Source organism: Pseudophryne corroboree, chromosome 7 (assembly GCF_028390025.1).
Source record: "Pseudophryne corroboree isolate aPseCor3 chromosome 7, aPseCor3.hap2, whole genome shotgun sequence".
Taxonomy (NCBI): domain Eukaryota; kingdom Metazoa; phylum Chordata; class Amphibia; order Anura; family Myobatrachidae; genus Pseudophryne; species Pseudophryne corroboree.
Genome location: NC_086450.1, coordinates 241,722,616 through 241,742,031, shown reverse-complemented (window position 1 = coordinate 241,742,031; position 19,416 = coordinate 241,722,616). Strand labels below are relative to the sequence as shown.

The following is a 19,416-nucleotide window of genomic DNA, read 5'->3' as shown; positions in this document are numbered from 1 at the left end:
GAAAAGACTCAAGCTGGCAAAAGCACCGCAAAGAACTGTGCGTTCTTCGAAATCCCAAATCCACAAGGAGAGTCCAATTGTGTCGGTTGCGATGCCTGACCTTCCCAACACTGGACGTGAAGAGCATGCGCCTTCCACCATTTGCACGCCCCCTGCAAGTGCTGGAAGGAGCACCCGCAGTCCAGTTCCTGATAGTCAGATTGAAGATGTCAGTGTTGAAGTACACCAGGATGAGGAGGATATGGGTGTTGCTGGCGCTGGGGAGGAAATTGACCAGGAGGATTCTGATGGTGAGGTGGTTTGTTTAAGTCAGGCACCCGGGGAGACACCTGTTGTCCGTGGGAGGAATATGGCCACTGACATGCCTGGTGAAAATACCAAAAAAATCAGCTCTTCGGTGTGGAAGTATTTCAACAGAAATGCGGACAACAGGTGTCAAGCCGTGTGTTGCCTTTGTCAAGCTGTAATAAGTAGGGGTAAGGACGTTAACCACCTCGGAACATCCTCCCTTATACGTCACCTGCAGCGCATTCATAATAAGTCAGTGACAAGTTCAAAAACTTTGGGTGACAGCGGAAGCAGTCCACTGACCAGTAAATCCCTTCCTCTTGTAACCAAGCTCACGCAAACCACCCCACCAACTCCCTCAGTGTCAATTTCCTCCTTCCCCAGGAATGCCAATAGTCCTGCAGGCCATGTCACTGGCAATTCTGACGATTCCTCTCCTGCCTGGGATTCCTCCGATGCATCCTTGCGTGTAACGCCTACTGCTGCTGGCGCTGCTGTTGTTGCTGCTGGAAGTCGATGGTCATCCCAGAGGGGAAGTCGTAAGACCACTTTTACTACTTCCACCAAGCAATTGACTGTCCAACAGTCCTTTGCGAGGAAGATGAAATATCACAGCAGTCATCCTACTGCAAAGCGGATAACTGAGGCCTTGGCATCCTGGGTGGTGAGAAACGTGGTTCCGGTATCCATCATTACTGCAGAGCCAACTAGAGACTTGTTGGAGGTACTGTGTCCCCGGTACCAAATACCATCTAGGTTCCATTTCTCTAGGCAGGCGATACCGAAAATGTACACAGACCTCAGAAAAAGAGTCACCAGTGTCCTAAAAAATGCAGCTGTACCCAATGTCCACTTAACCACGGACATGTGGACAAGTGGAGCAGGGCAGGGTCAGGACTATATGACTGTGACAGCCCACTGGGTAGATGTATGGACTCCCGCCGCAAGAACAGCAGCGGCGGCACCAGTAGCAGCATCTCGCAAACGCCAACTCTTTCCTAGGCAGGCTACGCTTTGTATCACCGGTTTCCAGAATACGCACACAGCTGAAAACCTCTTACGGCAACTGAGGAAGATCATCGCGGAATGGCTTACCCCAATTGGACTCTCCTGTGGATTTGTGGCATCGGACAACGCCAGCAATATTGTGTGTGCATTAAATATTGGCAAATTCCAGCACGTCCCATGTTTTGCACATACCTTGAATTTGGTGGTGCAGAATTATTTAAAAAACGACAGGGGCGTGCAAGAGATGCTGTCGGTGGCCAGAAGAATTGCGGGACACTTTCGGCGTACAGGCACCACGTACAGAAGACTGGAGCACCACCAAAAACTACTGAACCTGCCCTGCCATCATCTGAAGCAAGAAGTGGTAACGAGGTGGAATTCAACCCTCTATATGCTTCAGAGGTTGGAGGAGCAGCAAAAGGCCATTCAAGCCTATACAATTGAGCACGATATAGGAGGTGGAATGCACCTGTCTCAAGCGCAGTGGAGAATGATTTCAACGTTGTGCAAGGTTCTGATGCCCTTTGAACTTGCCACACGTGAAGTCAGTTCAGACACTGCCAGCCTGAGTCAGGTCATTCCCCTCATCAGGCTTTTGCAGAAGAAGCTGGAGACATTGAAGGAGGAGCTAACACGGAGCGATTCCGCTAGGCATGTGGGACTTGTGGATGGAGCCCTTAATTCGCTTAACAAGGATTCACGGGTGGTCAATCTGTTGAAATCAGAGCACTAAATTTTGGCCACCGTGCTCGATCCTAGATTTAAAGCCTACCTTGGATCTCTCTTTCCGGCAGACACAAGTCTGCTGGGGTTGAAAGACCTGCTGGTGAGAAAATTGTCAAGTCAAGCGGAACGCGACCTGTCAACATCTCCTCCTTCACATTCTCCCGCAACTGGGGGTGCGAGGAAAAGGCTCAGAATTCCGAGCCCACCCGCTGGCGGTGATGCAGGGCAGTCTGGAGCGACTGCTGATGCTGACATCTGGTCCGGACTGAAGGACCTGACAACGATTACGGACATGTCGTCTACTGTCACTGCATATGATTCTCTCAACATTGAAAGAATGGTGGAGGATTATATGAGTGACCGCATCCAAGTAGGCACGTCACACAGTCCGTACTTATACTGGCAGGAAAAAGAGGCAATTTGGAGGCCCTTGCACAAACTGGCTTTATTCTACCTAAGTTGCCCTCCCACAAGTGTGTACTCCGAAAGAGTGTTTAGTGCCGCCGCTCACCTTGTCAGCAATCGGCGTACGAGGTTACATCCAGAAAATGTGGAGAAGATGATGTTCATTAAAATGAATTATAATCAATTCCTCCGTGGAGACATTGACCAGCAGCAATTGCCTCCACAAAGTACACAGGGAGCTGAGATGGTGGATTCCAGTGGGGACGAATTGATAATCTGTGAGGAGGGGGATGTACACGGTGATATATCGGAGGATGATGATGAGGTGGACATCTTGCCTCTGTAGAGCCAGTTTGTGCAAGGAGAGATTAATTGCTTCTTTTTTGGTGGGGGTCCAAACCAACCCGTCATTTCAGTCACAGTCGTGTGGCAGACCCTGTCACTGAAATGATGGGTTGGTTAAAGTGTGCATGTCCTGTTTATACAACATAAGGGTGGGTGGGAGGGCCCAAGGACAATTCCATCTTGCACCTCTTTTTTCTTTAATTTTTCTTTGCGTCATGTGCTGTTTGGGGAGGGTTTTTTGGAAGGGACATCCTGCGTGACACTGCAGTGCCACTCCTAGATGGGCCCGGTGTTTGTGTCGGCCACTAGGGTCGCTTATCTTACTCACACAGTTACCTCATTGCGCCTCTTTTTTTCTTTGCGTCATGTGCTGTTTGGGGAGGGTTTTTTGGAAGGGACATCCTGCGTGACACTGCAGTGCCACTCCTAGATGGGCCCGGTGTTTGTGTCGGCCACTAGGGTCGCTTATCTTACTCACACAGCTACCTCATTGCGCCTCTTTTTTTCTTTGCGTCATGTGCTGTTTGGGGAGGGATTTTTGGAAGGGACATCCTGCGTGACACTGCAGTGACACTCCTAGATGGGCCCGGTGTTTGTGTCGGCCACTAGGGTCGCTTATCTTACTCACACAGCTACCTCATTGCGCCTCTTTTTTTCTTTGCGTCATGTGCTGTTTGGGGAGGGTTTTTTGGAAGGGACATCCTGCGTGACACTGCAGTGACACTCCTAGATGGGCCCGGTGTTTGTGTCGGCCACTAGGGTCGCTTATCTTACTCACACAGCTACCTCATTGCGCCTCTTTTTTTCTTTGCGTCATGTGCTGTTTGGGGAGGGTTTTTTGGAAGGGACATCCTGCGTGACACTGCAGTGACACTCCTAGATGGGCCCGGTGTTTGTGTCGGCCACTAGGGTCGCTTATCTTACTCACACAGCTACCTCATTGCGCCTCTTTTTTTCTTTGCGTCATGTGCTGTTTGGGGAGGGTTTTTTGGAAGGGACATCCTGCGTGACACTGCAGTGACACTCCTAGATGGGCCCGGTGTTTGTGTCGGCCACTAGGGTCGCTTATCTTACTCACACAGCTACCTCATTGCGCCTCTTTTTTTCTTTGCGTCATGTGCTGTTTGGGGAGGGTTTTTTGGAAGGGACATCCTGCGTGACACTGCAGTGACACTCCTAGATGGGCCCGGTGTTTGTGTCGGCCACTAGGGTCGCTTATCTTACTCACACAGCTACCTCATTGCGCCTCTTTTTTTCTTTGCGTCATGTGCTGTTTGGGGAGGGTTTTTTGGAAGGGACATCCTGCGTGACACTGCAGTGACACTCCTAGATGGGCCCGGTGTTTGTGTCGGCCACTAGGGTCGCTTAGCTTAGTCATCCAGCGACCTAGGTGCAAATTTTAGGACTAAAAATAATATTGTGAGGTGTGAGGTATTCAGAATAGACTGAAAATGAGTGTAAATTATGGTTTTTGAGGTTAATAATACTTTGGGATCAAAATGACCCCCAAATTCTATGATTTAAGCTGTTTTTTAGTGTTTTTTGAAAAAAACACCCGAATCCAAAACACACCCGAATCCGACAAAAAAAATTCGGTGAGGTTTTGCCAAAACGCGGTCGAACCCAAAACACGGCCGCGGAACCGAACCCAAAACCAAAACCCGAAAAATTTCCGGCGCTCATCTCTAGTGAAAAGATGACACTACTTTTGGTAAGAAAGCGGGATTCGTCCGAAGTTCCGCTCTGTCATCATGAAACACCAAATATGGTGGCTTGCATGACAAGGCACCCAAATCTGAAACTCGCCTTGCCGAAGCCAAGGCTAGAAGAAAAATTGTTTTCCAAGTGAGAAATTTAATATCCACTTGTTGTAAGGGTTCAAAATGAAAAGACTGTAAGAAATCTAAAACCAGATTCAAGTCCCATGGCGCTGTAGGTGGAATGAATGGAGGCTGTACTCTGAGGACACCCTGCATAAAGGTGTGTACTGATGGCAAAAGAGCCAATCGTCTTTGAAAGTAAATTGACAAAGCAGATATCTGCACTTTTAGTGTGGATAAACGTAGACCTCCATCTAATCCCATCTGTAGAAATAACAAAAGACGGGATAACTTGAAAGATGAAGTTGGAAACTTCCTAGCTTCACACCAACCTATATAGGCACGCCAAATTCTATAATAATGAGCTGCCGTAACCGGCTTCCTAGCTCGTAACATGGTTGGAATGACTGATTCTGGAATGCCCTCTCTTCTTAAGAGGGCGGTCTCAACAGCCACCCCGTCAAACGCAGCCGCGCTAAATCGGGGTAAAGAAACGGACCCTGTTGTAACAGGTCCGGACGTAGTGGGAGCGGCCAAGGATCGTCTGCGAGTAATCCACGAAGATCCGAAAACCAAGCTCTCCGTGGCCAATGAGGCGCCACTAGTATGACTGTGACGAACTCTCTTTTGATCCGTTTTAGCAATAGAGGGAGCAGCGGAAACGGTGGAAACAGATATACTAGACTGTATGGCCACCTGACTGTGAGAGCATCCACCGCCACTGCCTCTGGATCTCTCGTTCTGGATACATACTGGGGCGTTTGATGATTGTGGCGAGATGCCATCAAGTCCACCTGCGGGTATCCCCACCTCTGGACCAGCAGTGATCGCAAAAACGCGCTATGGCGCGTATTTTACCCGAGAATTGATGATGGGGACTCAAAAAAAAAAAAACGCAGGGTCCCTCAGGACGCGCTCTGAGTCTGACCAGCAGCGCTGTCCTGCACTGTCAGTCATTTCCGTCTCCACGGTAGCAGAGGGAGGAACTTGTAAGGAGAGGAGACCATGCATAGTGTTCTGCCGCCCCGCCTCCCCTCACCGTCTGCCTGCTCCGCGCGCATAAGACAGGAATCATCATGGTGTCACAGCAGTCAGTGACAGCTGCTGTTTGTAGTGTAGTGAACGCTGACTCCGCTCTGGCTAACTGCTACGATCGGAAGTCTCAGCTCCGATCCCGCAGCAGTGCCAGAGGGGGCAGAACTAGCCTCAATTAAGTGGCCGCGGCCGGCGGCATTATGCAAGACACCAAGGTATTGCAGTGAGTCAGTCTGACTCATTATAGTGGGCTGGCAGGTGTCCGCATCGCTGAGGGAGGAGGAGAGGCTCAGCTGTCCGGCCGGAGGAATCTACCTTTCCCCTTCCTTCACTTCTGGCCGTGGAGGAAGGGAGAGAGAGGAGGAGGATCTAAGTACTATGCTGACTTTAAACCACCGCGGTAGCTGCAGCCTGTGTATCGAGGTAGCTGCAGGCAGCCACGAAGGATGTAGGTAGCACAGGGGGGGAGGGGGGGGGGGGAGGGAGCGAGCACTAAGCCTGGCCCAGTCAGTCTGCTCTGCAGTGTCTGCCCCTAGTACATGCAGGTCATGCCGCGATTCGCGGGTAATTAGGGGGCGGGGCTTAACGCAATGAACTGCCCGCCCCCATCAGAGACCTGTGCCTGAGCTAGCTGCTGTAGTTCGTAGTGTATCTCATGCTGCCCCCCCCTCTCTCTCTCACACAGACACTATCTTGTTCCTCTATATTTAACTCTCTCACATGCACCTCTCTCTCCCTGACAATCTCTCATGTGCCTCTCCCTGACTCTCTCTCTCTCTCGTGCCTCTCCCTCTCTCCCTCACTCTCTCATGCGCCTCTCCGACACTCATGTGCCTCTCCCTCTCTATGACTCTCTCCCTCTCTCTCCCTGACACTCTCGCGCCACTCTCTCTCTTCCTGACAATCTCATGTGCCTCTCCCTCTCTCTCATGTGCCTCTCCCTCTCATGTGCCCCTCCCTCTCTCTCATGTGCCCCTCCCTCTCTCTCTCATGTGCCTCTCCCTCTCACTCTTTCATGCGCCTCTCCTCGACACTCATGTGCCTCTCCCTCCCTCTCGCTGACACTCTCATGTGCCTCTCCCTCTCTCACGCAGCTCTCCCTCCCTCTCGCTGACACTCTCATGTGCCTCTCCCTCTCTCCCTGACACTCTCATGTGCCTCTCCCTCTCTCTCTGACACTCATGCGCCTCTCCCTCTCTCTCCCTGACACTTTCATGCGCCTCTCCCTCTCTATCCCCGACAATCTCTCATATGTCTCTCCCTGACAATCTCTAAAGTGCCTCTCCCTCTCTCACGCAGCTCTCCCTCCCTCTCGCTGACACTCATGTGCCTCTCCCTAACACTGTCTTGCTCCACTCTCTCATGTGCCTCTCCCTTTCTCCCTGATACACGGTCTTGCTCCTCTCCCTGACACTCTCATGTGCCTCTCCCTGACACTCTTTCATGTGCCTCTCCCTCTCTCTCCCTGACTCTCTCTCATGCGCCTCTCCCTTCCTCTCCCTGACACTCTCATGTGCCTCTCCCTGACACTCTTTCATGTGCCTCTCCCTCTCTCCCTGACACTCTCATGTGCCTCTCCCTCTCTCCCTGACACTCTCATGTGCCTCTCCCTCTCTCACGCAGCTCTCCCTCCCTCACTCTCATGTGCCTCTCTCTGACACTCTCATGTGCCTCTCCCTCCCTCTCTCTGACTCTCTCTCATGTGCCTCTCCCTCCCTCTCTCTCCTTGACACACTCTCATGTGCCTCTCCCTCTCTTCCTGACACACTCTCATGCTTCTCTCCATCTCTCACCCTGACATACTCTCTCATGCACCTCTCCCTGACACCCTCTTAAATGCCCCTCTCTCTCTCCCTGACGCTGTCTCTCTCTCCCTGACAGTCTCTCTGTCCCTCACCCTGACACGGTCTCTCTCTCTTACTCCCACCCTATCTCCTGCTCCTCCCCCTCTCTCTGTAACACCCTCCATTGATCACAAAATACGCATTATAGTGCATTGACCCAGTTTTAAAAAAATGAGCGGGTCCTGCAGGACGCGCTGATGCCCGTGTGCACTGTCAGCCAATAAGAATTCACTGACCTGCTCCACTTGTCTGCTCTGATACACTGACAGCAGCCAACCGCATCTGATACACTGACAGCAGCCAACCCCACTGCTTCACAATAACAACCCACGCAGCAGCAGCTAGAGTACCTCCTGGGCAGCAGAATGTCTGTCTTCAGCCTTCACCCTCTCCCTGTGACAGAGACCGGCCGAGCTGTCACGCGCAGAGCCGTCTCACGAGTCCCGAAAGGAGCATCTGCCAAGCACCGGACATCGCCTCCTAGATACCAGCCGTCGCCCCTCCTACAAACCCAGCGCTTCAGTATTCTCTCCTTGGCTGCAGCTACGCTGACCAGGATGCCATCATTGGAGAGTGCCCACACACAGCCACGGCTACTTCCTCAGCATTACTTTCCGCACTTGGCACCTGGTAAGATGTGTATAGTACTATAGGGGTGCTGTCATATACGCCCACGGTCCCCACTGCCAGCCATACACGTGTAGAGGTCGTATCTCCGGTTCCCCAGCAGCCATCTACCCTTACCCTAACCCCAATACTTCCTGCCTCTAACTCCCTCCTTGCCCCACTGCACTGTCCCACTTATCCACTGCCCCCAGTATCTACCCATGCTGTCTCTCTAGCCCCAGCACTTCCTGCATCTAACCCCCTCCTTGACCCCAGTACAGCCCCAGCTATCCCCTACCCACAGTATCTACCCATGCCTCCTTTCTATCCCCAGTATCTATCCATGCCCCCTCCCTACCAGTACTTCTGCCCCTAACCCCCCCTTGCTCTCCAGTACTGCCCCAGCTGCTATCTACCCAAGCCGTATCCCTACCCCCAGTACTGCCTGCCCCTAACCCCCTCCTTGTCACCCTGTACCACCCAAACTATCTACTCGTGCCCCCTCTATACCCCCAATACTACCAGCCCCTAACCCCCTCCATGCCCCCACTACTGCCCTAGCTGCTAACTAGCCATGCCTCTTTTCTACCCCCAGTACTTCCTGGCCCTAAATCCCTCCTTGCCCCCCAGTACTGCCACAGCTGCTATCTAATATTAAACCCTAACTAATCCCAGCACTGCCTGCCACTAGCCACCCCAACACAGTTTCAACTGCTGTCTGAACTTACCCTCTCCCTACCCCCAGTGCTGCCTACCTTTACAGCCCCCCTCTACTCCCAGCTCTGCCCCAACTTCTCCCTGCTTCTGTCCCAAATGCTACTTGCTTTTTTACCCCTCTATCCTAAATACCACCTGGCCCCCGCACAGTCCCAACTGCAGCCTTCCCTCACCCCTCAAAGTGTGATGGGACCCAGAAACGGTGGAGTAGGACCCCAATTTTTTATAGTGAGGGGTCCCTAGGACCCACAATTGTTTTTGTTCAGCGCGATCACTGACCAGCATGAGAAATACGTCTGGATTTAATGCCCATTCTCCTAGATGGAAATCCCGACGACTGAGATAATCCGCCTCCCAGTTGTCCACTCCCGGAATGAATACTGCCGACAATATCACTTGGTGATACTCGGCCCAATTGAGGATTTGAGCTACTTCCCGCATTGCCATGCGGCTTCTCGTTCCACCTTGTTTGTTGATGTATGCAACCGCCGTCGCATTGTCTGATTGCACCTGGACTGCCTGAGCCTGCAGCATGTGCACTGCCTGTCGTAACGCATTGTAAATTGCCCGGAGTTCCAGGACATTTATAGACAGCAATCTTTCGTGATCCGCCCAGAGACCCTGGAGCTGAAGATTCTGAACTACAGCTCCCCAACCTCTGAGACTTGCGTCTGCCGTGAGAATTATCCAATTCCGGGTGCTGCACTGTCTTCCTGCGGTTAGATTCTGTACCCTGAGCCACCAGAGTAGAGACACTCTGGTCCTTGGAGACAACCTTACCCTGTGGTGAATCTGTAAGTGCGAGCCCGACCACTGTGCGAGCACATCCAGTTGAAAAGGACGTGCGTGAAACCTTCCGAACTGAAGTGCTTCGAAAGCCACCACCATTGTGCCTAAGAGGCGAATGCACAAATGAACCGAGACTGTGCGTGGCTTGAGCACTAATTGTACCAGATGACGGATGACCTGTACTTTCTGTTCGGGTAGGTAGATCCTTTGGTCTACCGTATCGAGAATCATACCTAGGAATTGAAGTCGTTGGGACGGAACTAGATGTGATTTCTTGAAGTTGACAATCCAACCGTGGTGAACCAGTACATTGTATGTCAGCAATGCCTGTTGAAGGAGGATTTGTTGAGACGGAGCTTTGATGTGTAGATCGTCCAAGTATGGAACTATGATCACTCCTAGAGATCTGAGATGAGCTATCATCACAGACATCACCTTGGTGAATACCCGAGGCGCTGACGAGAGGCCAAACGGTAGAGCCTGAAACTGGTAATTGTTCTGTCGTATTGCAAACCGCAAAAACCTTTGATGAGGAGGCCAAATCGGAATGTGTAAGTACGCATCCTTGAGATCCAGCGCAATCATAAACTCCTGTGGCTCTAGACCTGCAATTACTGATCGTAGAGATTCCATTTTGAATCTGTAGTAAGTGACGTACTGGTTGAGGCCCTTTAAGTTCAATATTGGCCTGACCGAGCCATCCGGCTTCGGTACCACAAACAGACTGGAATAATAACCCTGACCCTGTTGGTGCACAGGGACCGGAACCAAAACTGCTGCGTCCAGCAGAGACTGAATGGCAGTCTGCAGAATCGCCCTCTTGTCGTCCGACAGAGGCAGTCCTGTCTTGAAAAACCGCATTGGCGGGAGACAGTCGAACTCTATTTTGTAACCTGTTAAAACTAGATTGCGGATCCACCCATCTGTGGACGTCTGAAGCCACGCCAACTGGAATGACTGAAGACGTGCTCCTACAATAGGAGAACCGAGATGGGCTGGGAGCCCGTCATGCCACTGGCTTACCGGTGACTTTAGTATCCTGACGAGTGGTATTGGCTCATTGGAAACTACGTCCCCGTCCTCGTCTACCTGGTGTGGTCGTTCCCCTGCCACGCCCGCGAAAGGACTGAGGTGTAAAATATTTGAACGCCGGTCCAGAATATCTTTTTCTAGGCACTGTTGGAGGAAATGGTAAGAAAACCGACTTCCCTCCCGTAGCCTCAGAAATCCATTTGTCCAATTCAGGACCGAATAACTTCTCGCCCTCATAAGGTAATGCTTCTATTCCTTTTTTTACCTCTGTCTCCGCTCGCCAAGAACGTAGCCAGAGCGCACGTCGTGCTGTGACTAGTGATGATGAAAGGCGAGAAGTGAGCTGACAGACGTCAGTAGAAGCTGTACATAAATAGTCAGCCGCTTCCCAGATTTGATCAGCGAGAAGTATAAGATGATCATCAGTTAAGGCAGATCTGAGTTCTGTTATCCATACCATTAGAGCTTTAGTTACCCAAATGCCACTTAACCCAGGTCTAAGCAGCACTCCTGCCGCTGTATACATGGACTTCAGCATAACCTCTATTTTACGGTCCGAAGGGTCCTTGAGTGTAGTTGCAGCTGGTACTGGTATGGTTAATTTCTTTGTAAGTTTAGACACAGATGAATCCACCAACGGCGGATTCTCCCATGTAGCTGTCATAGAATCTGGAAACGGATAGCTAGACCTAAATCTGTGAGGTACAGAAAACCGTTTATCCGGATTATTCCTTGTTTCTAGTAACATTTTATTAAGAGATTCTGACACAGGAAAACAAATTGGAATTCTCTGTCGTTTAGTAAAAACGACCTCATCATTTGTCAGAGGCTCCTCAGTTTCTGTAAAATTCAGAGACTGACGCACTGCTCTGATGAGATTATCAATACCCGGCCTGTCAAAATCGTCACCATCTGACTGCTGGTCTACTTCGCCCTCCTCACCCACATCTTGTACAGTGAGGTCTGGTGAAGAATCATCAGACAGTAACATAGCAGAAACCGGTAGTTTATAAGAAAAATGAAACTTATCCCCTTTAGTCAAAGAGGATCTGGACCTTTGGTAAGGCTGAGACCCCTCAGGAAGTTCTAGCGGTCTCACCCTAGATTCAGATCTTGCCGCCTCTCGCTCCTGCCGAGAGGCGGCCAACTCTGATTGCAAACCAGCTAAAACATCTGCTAATATAGCCCATGGCGGGTCCGGGGTAGAAACTGGATTTGGAACCGGAGCAGGAGTTGTATTTGTTTCGGAATTTACCACACATACTTTACATGTGGTAAATCCGTCAGGTAATACACCCTTACAGACATTGCAGAAAAACTGCTTCATAGACTTTGCTGGTGTCTTACTCATTATGTAAATAATAATAATAATAAAAAAAAACAAAGACAAGAGAGAGAAAACCTGTGCAACTCAGTAAATAGTACTAAGGTGTCTCTATATATCTGGCCAAATGTGCCAGTAATATGCCTGATCCCAAAATCCCCCTAACACCCCTGCGCCTTCAATGGTTGAGAGATGTATTACAGGAAAATCTGGAGAGAAACAGGAAAAACAGGAAGCATGGTTTAATATGTCCCCATGCTCACAGAATATCACAAAGTGCAAACATTTAACTTATGCAGCAGATTATACTTAAATGTATATATGCCATCCTGTTACTTATCTATACAGCGCTGCTGGCTCTGTGTAAGACCATACACCCTGGATAAAGAAGTGTGTGCCTCCCTCTCTCCCCCGTGCTCCGTGTACCGCTACTCAGTATCCGGAGACCGCTGCTATGACTCCGGAAGTGCCAACGATATGCCGCATGGAGCCGTGGAGCGGCTATGCACCAGCGTGGCTGAGCGCGGCGGGAGAGGTGTTCACAGAGGCGCTGAAAGCGGCGGCGGGCGGCTGCGGGCAGCGCACAGCATAATACACAGACACAGTAATCCCACACAGCGGGGCGGCAGCATGAGCTGACCGCCCCAAGCACATACCTGGACCCTGTGGTGAGGGCAATGACGGCGCTTCTCTGCAAGCACTGTCAGCCTTTTACTGCAGGTGTCCTGCACGTGGAAATGAGGGAGCTCTTCTAGAGAGGTCCGACACCCACAGCTGCATCAGCAGCTTTCACTATCCCAAACCCTCGCCTTCTTGGAAGGGGTAAAGGGATGTTTTCAAAAATAATCAAAGAGAAAAATCAATAATTGTGGATCCACTTCCACAAGCCTAGTTGCTCTGTGAGCACCGAAAAAACACTAAGGTACTCTGGGATATGGAGGGGAGGTATAGTCAAAGTTTAACTGTTCAGTGCCTAGTTCCAGTGGAACCGTCCATATCCCCAAGAGTACTCCAGTGACCCCTAGTGGATGAAAAAGAAATAAGGTGGACAAGAATACTAAATATCACTTATCTGGGGGTCCTCCAATGTATGGGAGAGTCTAGCAACTATCCTCACTCTCGCTAAGGCAGGCAGCAATGGTGTTAATAAACCACTTTCATGGATATCCCATTTGGATGAATGGCTCATTTATCAGGGACATTGAAGGCAGGCAAGTTGTAGTATAAAATAAAAACAAGTGTGTGGACCCACCAGACAAGTAACATTCTGTAATATGTATATGAACAAATTCAACGGTATCCAACATTTTCAGAAGATTTTATAATGAACTGCATGTTAACAATGGCTTAGAATTCACACACCCAACACTCACAGGTTCAGCTGTATATATGTAACAATGGAACCCAGATTGGTCATTAAGAACATATGAAGTTATTGAGTTATTTTAGTATCAAATGGAAGAATGAGGTAGCAGGGAGAAGACTGGGAGAATTGCTTAGTCCACACTGGGAATTGCCATTCTCTATAATTCATAAGTAAAGCTTGGAGAGATAACATTTATATAAGGATAGAGTATCATGTGCTAAAGCTAAGGATATTAGAAGTCACCACATAAGGAAACAGTGAAAATGGTGGAGAAGTGAGTAGGTGGAGAAGTTGCCCATGGCAACCAATCAGCTTTAAGGTAACATTTATCAAGTGCTAGAATTCTATAAAATTTATACAGTACGTTGCAACTGATTGGTTGCCAAGGGCAACTTCTCCACTGGCCCACTTCTCCACTCATCTCCCCCTAAGCCTCTACATACATGCCATAGCTTTCAGAGGTGACTAGTATCCTTATGACACCAGTTCCTATAGGATGAATATGTTATATCCTCATGGAAACTGAGAAATATATAAAACCAAATTCCAAGTCAAGATCTATAAAATGCAGCGAATAAACCATTAATTTAAAAGGGTTTTTTGCCATCACTTTACCTGACTTTGAGTACAGCACCAGCACATTGTTACGAGTGCGTAGAAGCTTCTTGAAATCCTTATGGTCGCTGATTTTTTCGATGAGTGGAGAGACTTTGAGCGATAGGAGTATGGATGGGAGAATGATCTGGAAGAGGAGTGAATTTGATTTTAAGGCTGTGACACAAACAAGACTTAAAATAAAATAATGTGACTGTAGATATTTGTGCGTCTGTGCTTGATTATATATTTTTTGGATGACTAATTGCTCAGAAGAACATCCTGGGTCTTGCATCCTGGATCAAGTTCTTAATACTTGTAAATATTCAGTAGAAGTAGAAGTTAAAATATTTAAATTGCATCTCAAATTCATTAGCACTGCATGCCCAATTCAAATTATCACATTGGCTTCCTGTTTACCATCAATCATTATATAACTCTCAGTCTGTGGCATCCTACTGCTTCCATTCTGCTCCTCAACATTACACTGCCCCTCTCACATGCAGCCCTGTACTCAACAACACACCACTCATCTCCTGATATACTGTGCTGCTGGGGACTCTGCTCCTTCAACTGTATAACCATCAGTCTGTGGCTTCCTGCTGCCTCCATTCTCCTCCTCATAACATATCACTGCCTGTCACATGCAGCCCTGTCCTCACTAACACAATCATATGTGTGGACAAGCCACTGCCTATCAGAGGCAATTTTACGGAAGGGTCTTTGCAGGGTATGTAGTTATGTGACCGGCGGTCAGGAGATCGCCGGTCACAACACCTTCCCCTACATCCCGGTCCCTAAGAATCCCGCTGTGGCGAGCTTGGTGCAAAGGTGAGGCGGGCCCCGAAGACCTGCACCCCAAGATTAATCATGAACAGGGCAGATGTATTAAGCCTGGAGAAGTGATAAAGCAGTGCAAGGTGATAACGCACCAGCCAATCAATTCCTAACTGGCCATTTATATATTGGAGCGGATTGGCTGATGCGTTATCACCTTGCACTTATCACTGCTTTATCACTTCTCCAGGCTTAATACATTTGCCCCAATGTTTCATACACCTAAACATTCATCAACAAATGCTCTATAGAATAGTGAAAACCGCATCAAAATCCGTCCAGTAGTTCTCATGATTAGCCCAAACAGACAACTACCGGTAGATGTTATACAGAAGATAGACATTAAAAAGATAGACAGACAGTCATTAGGTCGACAGTCGAAAGGTCAACACACCCAAAAAAAAAGTTTTTTTTTTGGGTGGGGGAATGTGGGGGGAGGGGGGGTTCAAAAAAAATTCCCGCAAATTTGTTGAAAAGTGTCCCCTCACGACTTGCTTTGGTTGCCACACTTTAGGCTCGGTGGCTTGCTCCGCTTCGTACACCACAAGGTTACTAATGGTAATAACCGATAACAATGGGGTGTGACCTCTCCCTTATAGGCGCTAGATCCTTGTGAATGTAATATCTCCAATACAGATGTCAAATGAGATATCAAAATATGATAAAAACGAGATTTATGGTAAGAACTTACCTTTGTTAAATCTCTTTCTGCGAGGTACACTGGGCTCCACAAAGATGGACATTGGGGTGTAGAGTAGCATCTTGATCCGAAGCACCAACAGGCTCAAAAGCTTTGACTGTTCCCAGAATGCATAGCGCCGCCTCCTCCATAACCCCGCCTCCATGCACAGGAGCTCAGTTTTTAGTTAACCAGCCCAATACAGTAGCAGGTAAAAGAGACGACAACAGTTAGTAGCCACATACATCACAATTTCACCCCAGCGGCTAATGCCATACCAACCCATAAAAGCTAAGTGCGTCAGGGTGGGCGCCTTGTGGAGCCCAGTGTACCTCGCAGAAAGAGATTTAACAAACGTAAGTTCTTACCATAAATCTCGTTTTCTGCTGCGGGGTACACTGGGCTCCACAAGGCTAGACATTGGGGATGTCCTAAAGCAGTTCCTTATGGGAGGGGACGCACTGTAGCGGGCACAAGAACCCGGCAGTATCGAAGGCATAGAACCTTATGAACGTGTTCACGGAGGACAACGTAGCCACCTTGCACAATTGTTCAAGGGTTGCACCGCGGCGGGCCGCCCAAGAAGGTCCAACCGACCGAGTAGAATGGGCCTTAATGTGAGCAGGAGCGGACAGACCAGCCTTCACTTAAGCATGTGCAATCACCATTCTAATCCACCTGGCCAAGGTCTGCTTGTGAGCAGGCCAGCCACGTTTGTGAAAACCAAACAGAACAAAGAGAGAATCAGACTTCCGGATGGAAGCAGTCCTCTTCACATAGATACGGAAAGCCCGTACCACATCCAAAGACCGCTCTTTGGGAGACAAATCAGGAGAGACAAGGGCCGGAACCACTATCTCCTGATTAAGGTGGAAAGAAGACACCACCTTAGGTAAATACCCGGGACGAGTTCGAAGAACCGCCCGGTCACGGTGAAAAATCAGATATGGGGAACTACAAGACAAGGCACCCAAATCAGACACTCTTCTAGCAGAGGCAATAGCCAGCAAAAACACCACCTTAAGGCAAAGTCACTTAAGGTCAGCCAATTCAAGAGGTTCAAACGGAGACCCTTGCAACGCCTCCAAAACCACCGACAAATCCCAAGGAGCCACAGGCGGGACATAGGGAGGTCGGATTCGCAACACTCCCTGAGTGAAGGTATGCACATCAGGTAAGGTCGCAAGTTTTCTCTGAAACCAAACCGACAAGGCTCAAGGCAGAAATATGAACCTTGATGGAAGCCAGACGCAGGCCTAGGTCCAGGCCCTGCTGAAGAAAAGCCAAAAGCTTGGCCGTAATGATGCGCACCAAACAAAGTAAGAATGCCAGACCCTATGGTAAATCCGAGCAGAAGCCGGTTTCCGGGCCCGCAGCATAGTTTGAATGACCGACTCAGAAAAACCTCTAGCCCTCAAGACGGAAGCTTCAAGAGCCACGCCGTCAAAGCCAGCCGAACCAAGTCCTGGTAGACACAGGGGCCCTGAACGAGGAGGTCTAGTCATTGTGGAAGTAGAAGGGGACACTCTAGCGAGAGGCCCTGGAGGTCTGAGAACCAGTGCCGTCTGGGCCACGCTGGAGCTACGAGAAGCAGAATTCCTCCTTCCTGCTTGAACTTCCGAATTACCCTGGACAGGAGTGACACCGGAGGGAACACGTACGGCAGCCGAAAGTTCCATGGAACCGCCAGCGCATCCACAAACGCTGCTTGAGGATCCCTTGTTCTTGCTCCGAAGACCGGAACCTTGTGATTGTGTCGAAACGCCATCGGGTCCACGTCTGGTAAGCCCCACCTTACCACAAGGAGTTGAAACACTTCTGGATGGAGGCTCCACTCTCCGGCATGTACGTCCTGACGACTGAGAAAGTCCGCTTCCCAATTCAGGACCCCCGGAATGAATATTGCCGATATGGCCGGTAGATGGCGTTCCGCCATTGAAGTATCCGTGATACTTCCTTCATTGCCAAGCGGCTTTGAGTGCCACCTTGATGATTTATGTAAGCCACTGTGGTGGCGTTGTCCAACTGTACCTGAACAGGTCGGTTCTGTATTAAATGCTGGGCCAGGTTCAATGAGTTGAATACCGCCCGCAATTCCAGAATATTGATCGGGAGGCGAGACGCCTCCTTGAACCACCGACCCTGAAGGGAGTGTTGCTCCAACCTCGCAGACTGGCATCTGTCGACAGTAGGACCCAGTGCGATATCCAGAAGGGACGACCCCTGCACAACCGTTGGTACTGGAGCCACCAGCACAGTGACAGATGAACCTCCGGAGTCAAGAAGATCAATTGAGACCTGATCCGGTGAGACAGGCCGTCCCACTTGGCCAGAATTAGCCTCTGGATAGGACGAGAATGGAATTAAGCATACTCCACCATGTCGAATGCCGACACCATGAGGCCTAGTACTTGCATCGCCGAATGTATCGACACTTGCGGACGAGATAGGAAGCATCGAATCCTGTCCTGAAGCTTCAGGACTTTCTCCTGAGACAAGTACAACCGTTGGTTGTGAGTGTCCAATAACGCTCCCAGGTGCACCATGGCCCTCATTCCGAGTTGTTCGCTCGCAAGCTGCTTTTAGCAGCATTGCACACGCTAAGCCGCCGCCTACTGGGAGTGAATCTTAGCTTATCAAAATTGCGAACGAAAGATTCTCAAAATTGCGATTACACACCTCTTAGCAGTTTCTGAGTAGCTTCAAACTTACTCGGCATCTGCGATCAGTTCAGTGCTTGTCGTCACAAACACACCCAGCGTTCGCCCAGACACTCCTCCGTTTCTCCAGCCACTCCCGCGTTTTTCCCAGAAACGGTAGCGTTTTTTCGCACACACCCACAAAACGGCCAGTTTCCGCCCAGAAACACCCACTTCCTGTCAATCACATTACGATCAGCAGAACGAAGAAAAAACCGTGAGTAAAATTACTAACTGCATAGCAAATTTACTTGGCGCAGTCGCACTGCGGACATTGCACATTCGCGACTAATCGCTCCGTTGCGAGAAAAAAATAACGAGCGAACAACTCGGAATGACCCCCCATGCTCTGAGCTGGGACCAGGGAAGATTTCTTCCAGTTGATGAGCCAACCGTGGGCTTGCAGAAACCAGACCATCAGATCCAGATGACGTAGAAGAATTTCTGGGGAATTTGCCAGGATCAACAAGTCGTCCAGATACGGTAGGATCCTGACCCCTTGACAGCAGAGTGTAGCCGTCATGACTTTGGTGAAAACTCGTGGAGCCGTGGTCAAACCAAAAGGTAACGCCCGAAATTGGTAATGAAGGTTGCCAACCGCAAACCTCAGGTACTGCTGATGCGACACTGTTATAGGGATATGCAGGTAAGCATCCTGTATGTCCAGGGAGACCATATAATCCCCAGGTTCCAAGGCCAGGACAATAGAGCGAAGAGGTTCCATACAAAACTTGGATACCTTCACAAATTTGCTCAACGCCTTGAGGTTGAGAATGGTCCGGAAGGACCCATTCGGTTTCGGGACTAGGAATAGCGGCGAATAGTACCCCTGGCCCCTCTGAGCAAGAGGCACCTGTACTACCACTCCCGTTTCCAGGAGGGTCTGTACCACCGAATGAAGAATCCTTGCCTTTACTGGATCCGAAGGGACGTCTGTCAGGCAAAATCGATGAGGGGGGGGGGGGCGGTTTTTGAAGGCGATGGCATAACTTCGAGTGACGACTTCCCGTACCCAGGCATCTGAAGTGGTCTTCAACTATTCCTGGGTATACCCTAGAAGCCGGCCCCCCACCCTGGGGTCCCCCAGGGGGAGGCTCGCCCCGTCATGCGGCAGGCTTATCGGTTTTGGAAGCTGGCTGACGGGCAGCCCAGGCACGTTTGGGCTTTGGAAGTGCGACCCTGTTTGGTGTACGCCTGACCTTTTGTTTTTCCTGGAGGATGAAAGGGACGAAAGGAAGTACTTTTAGCCTTCGGTACAGAAGGAGCAGTACTTGGTAGACAGGCTGTTTTAGCAGACGCCAA

At 49.8% G+C, this 19,416-nt stretch overlaps 1 protein-coding gene across 1 annotated transcript in view; it reads right to left on the bottom strand.

Annotated features, from left to right (window-relative positions):
- The window catches only part of PDIA5 (protein disulfide isomerase family A member 5), a 295,349-nt gene that overhangs the window by 212,345 nt on the left and 63,588 nt on the right, over positions 1-19,416 (bottom strand). Inside the window, exon 2 of the mRNA XM_063934059.1 lies at positions 13,921-14,047. Coding sequence (XP_063790129.1) covers positions 13,921-14,047 — 127 coding nt within the window. The remainder of the gene's footprint in view (positions 1-13,920; positions 14,048-19,416) is intronic.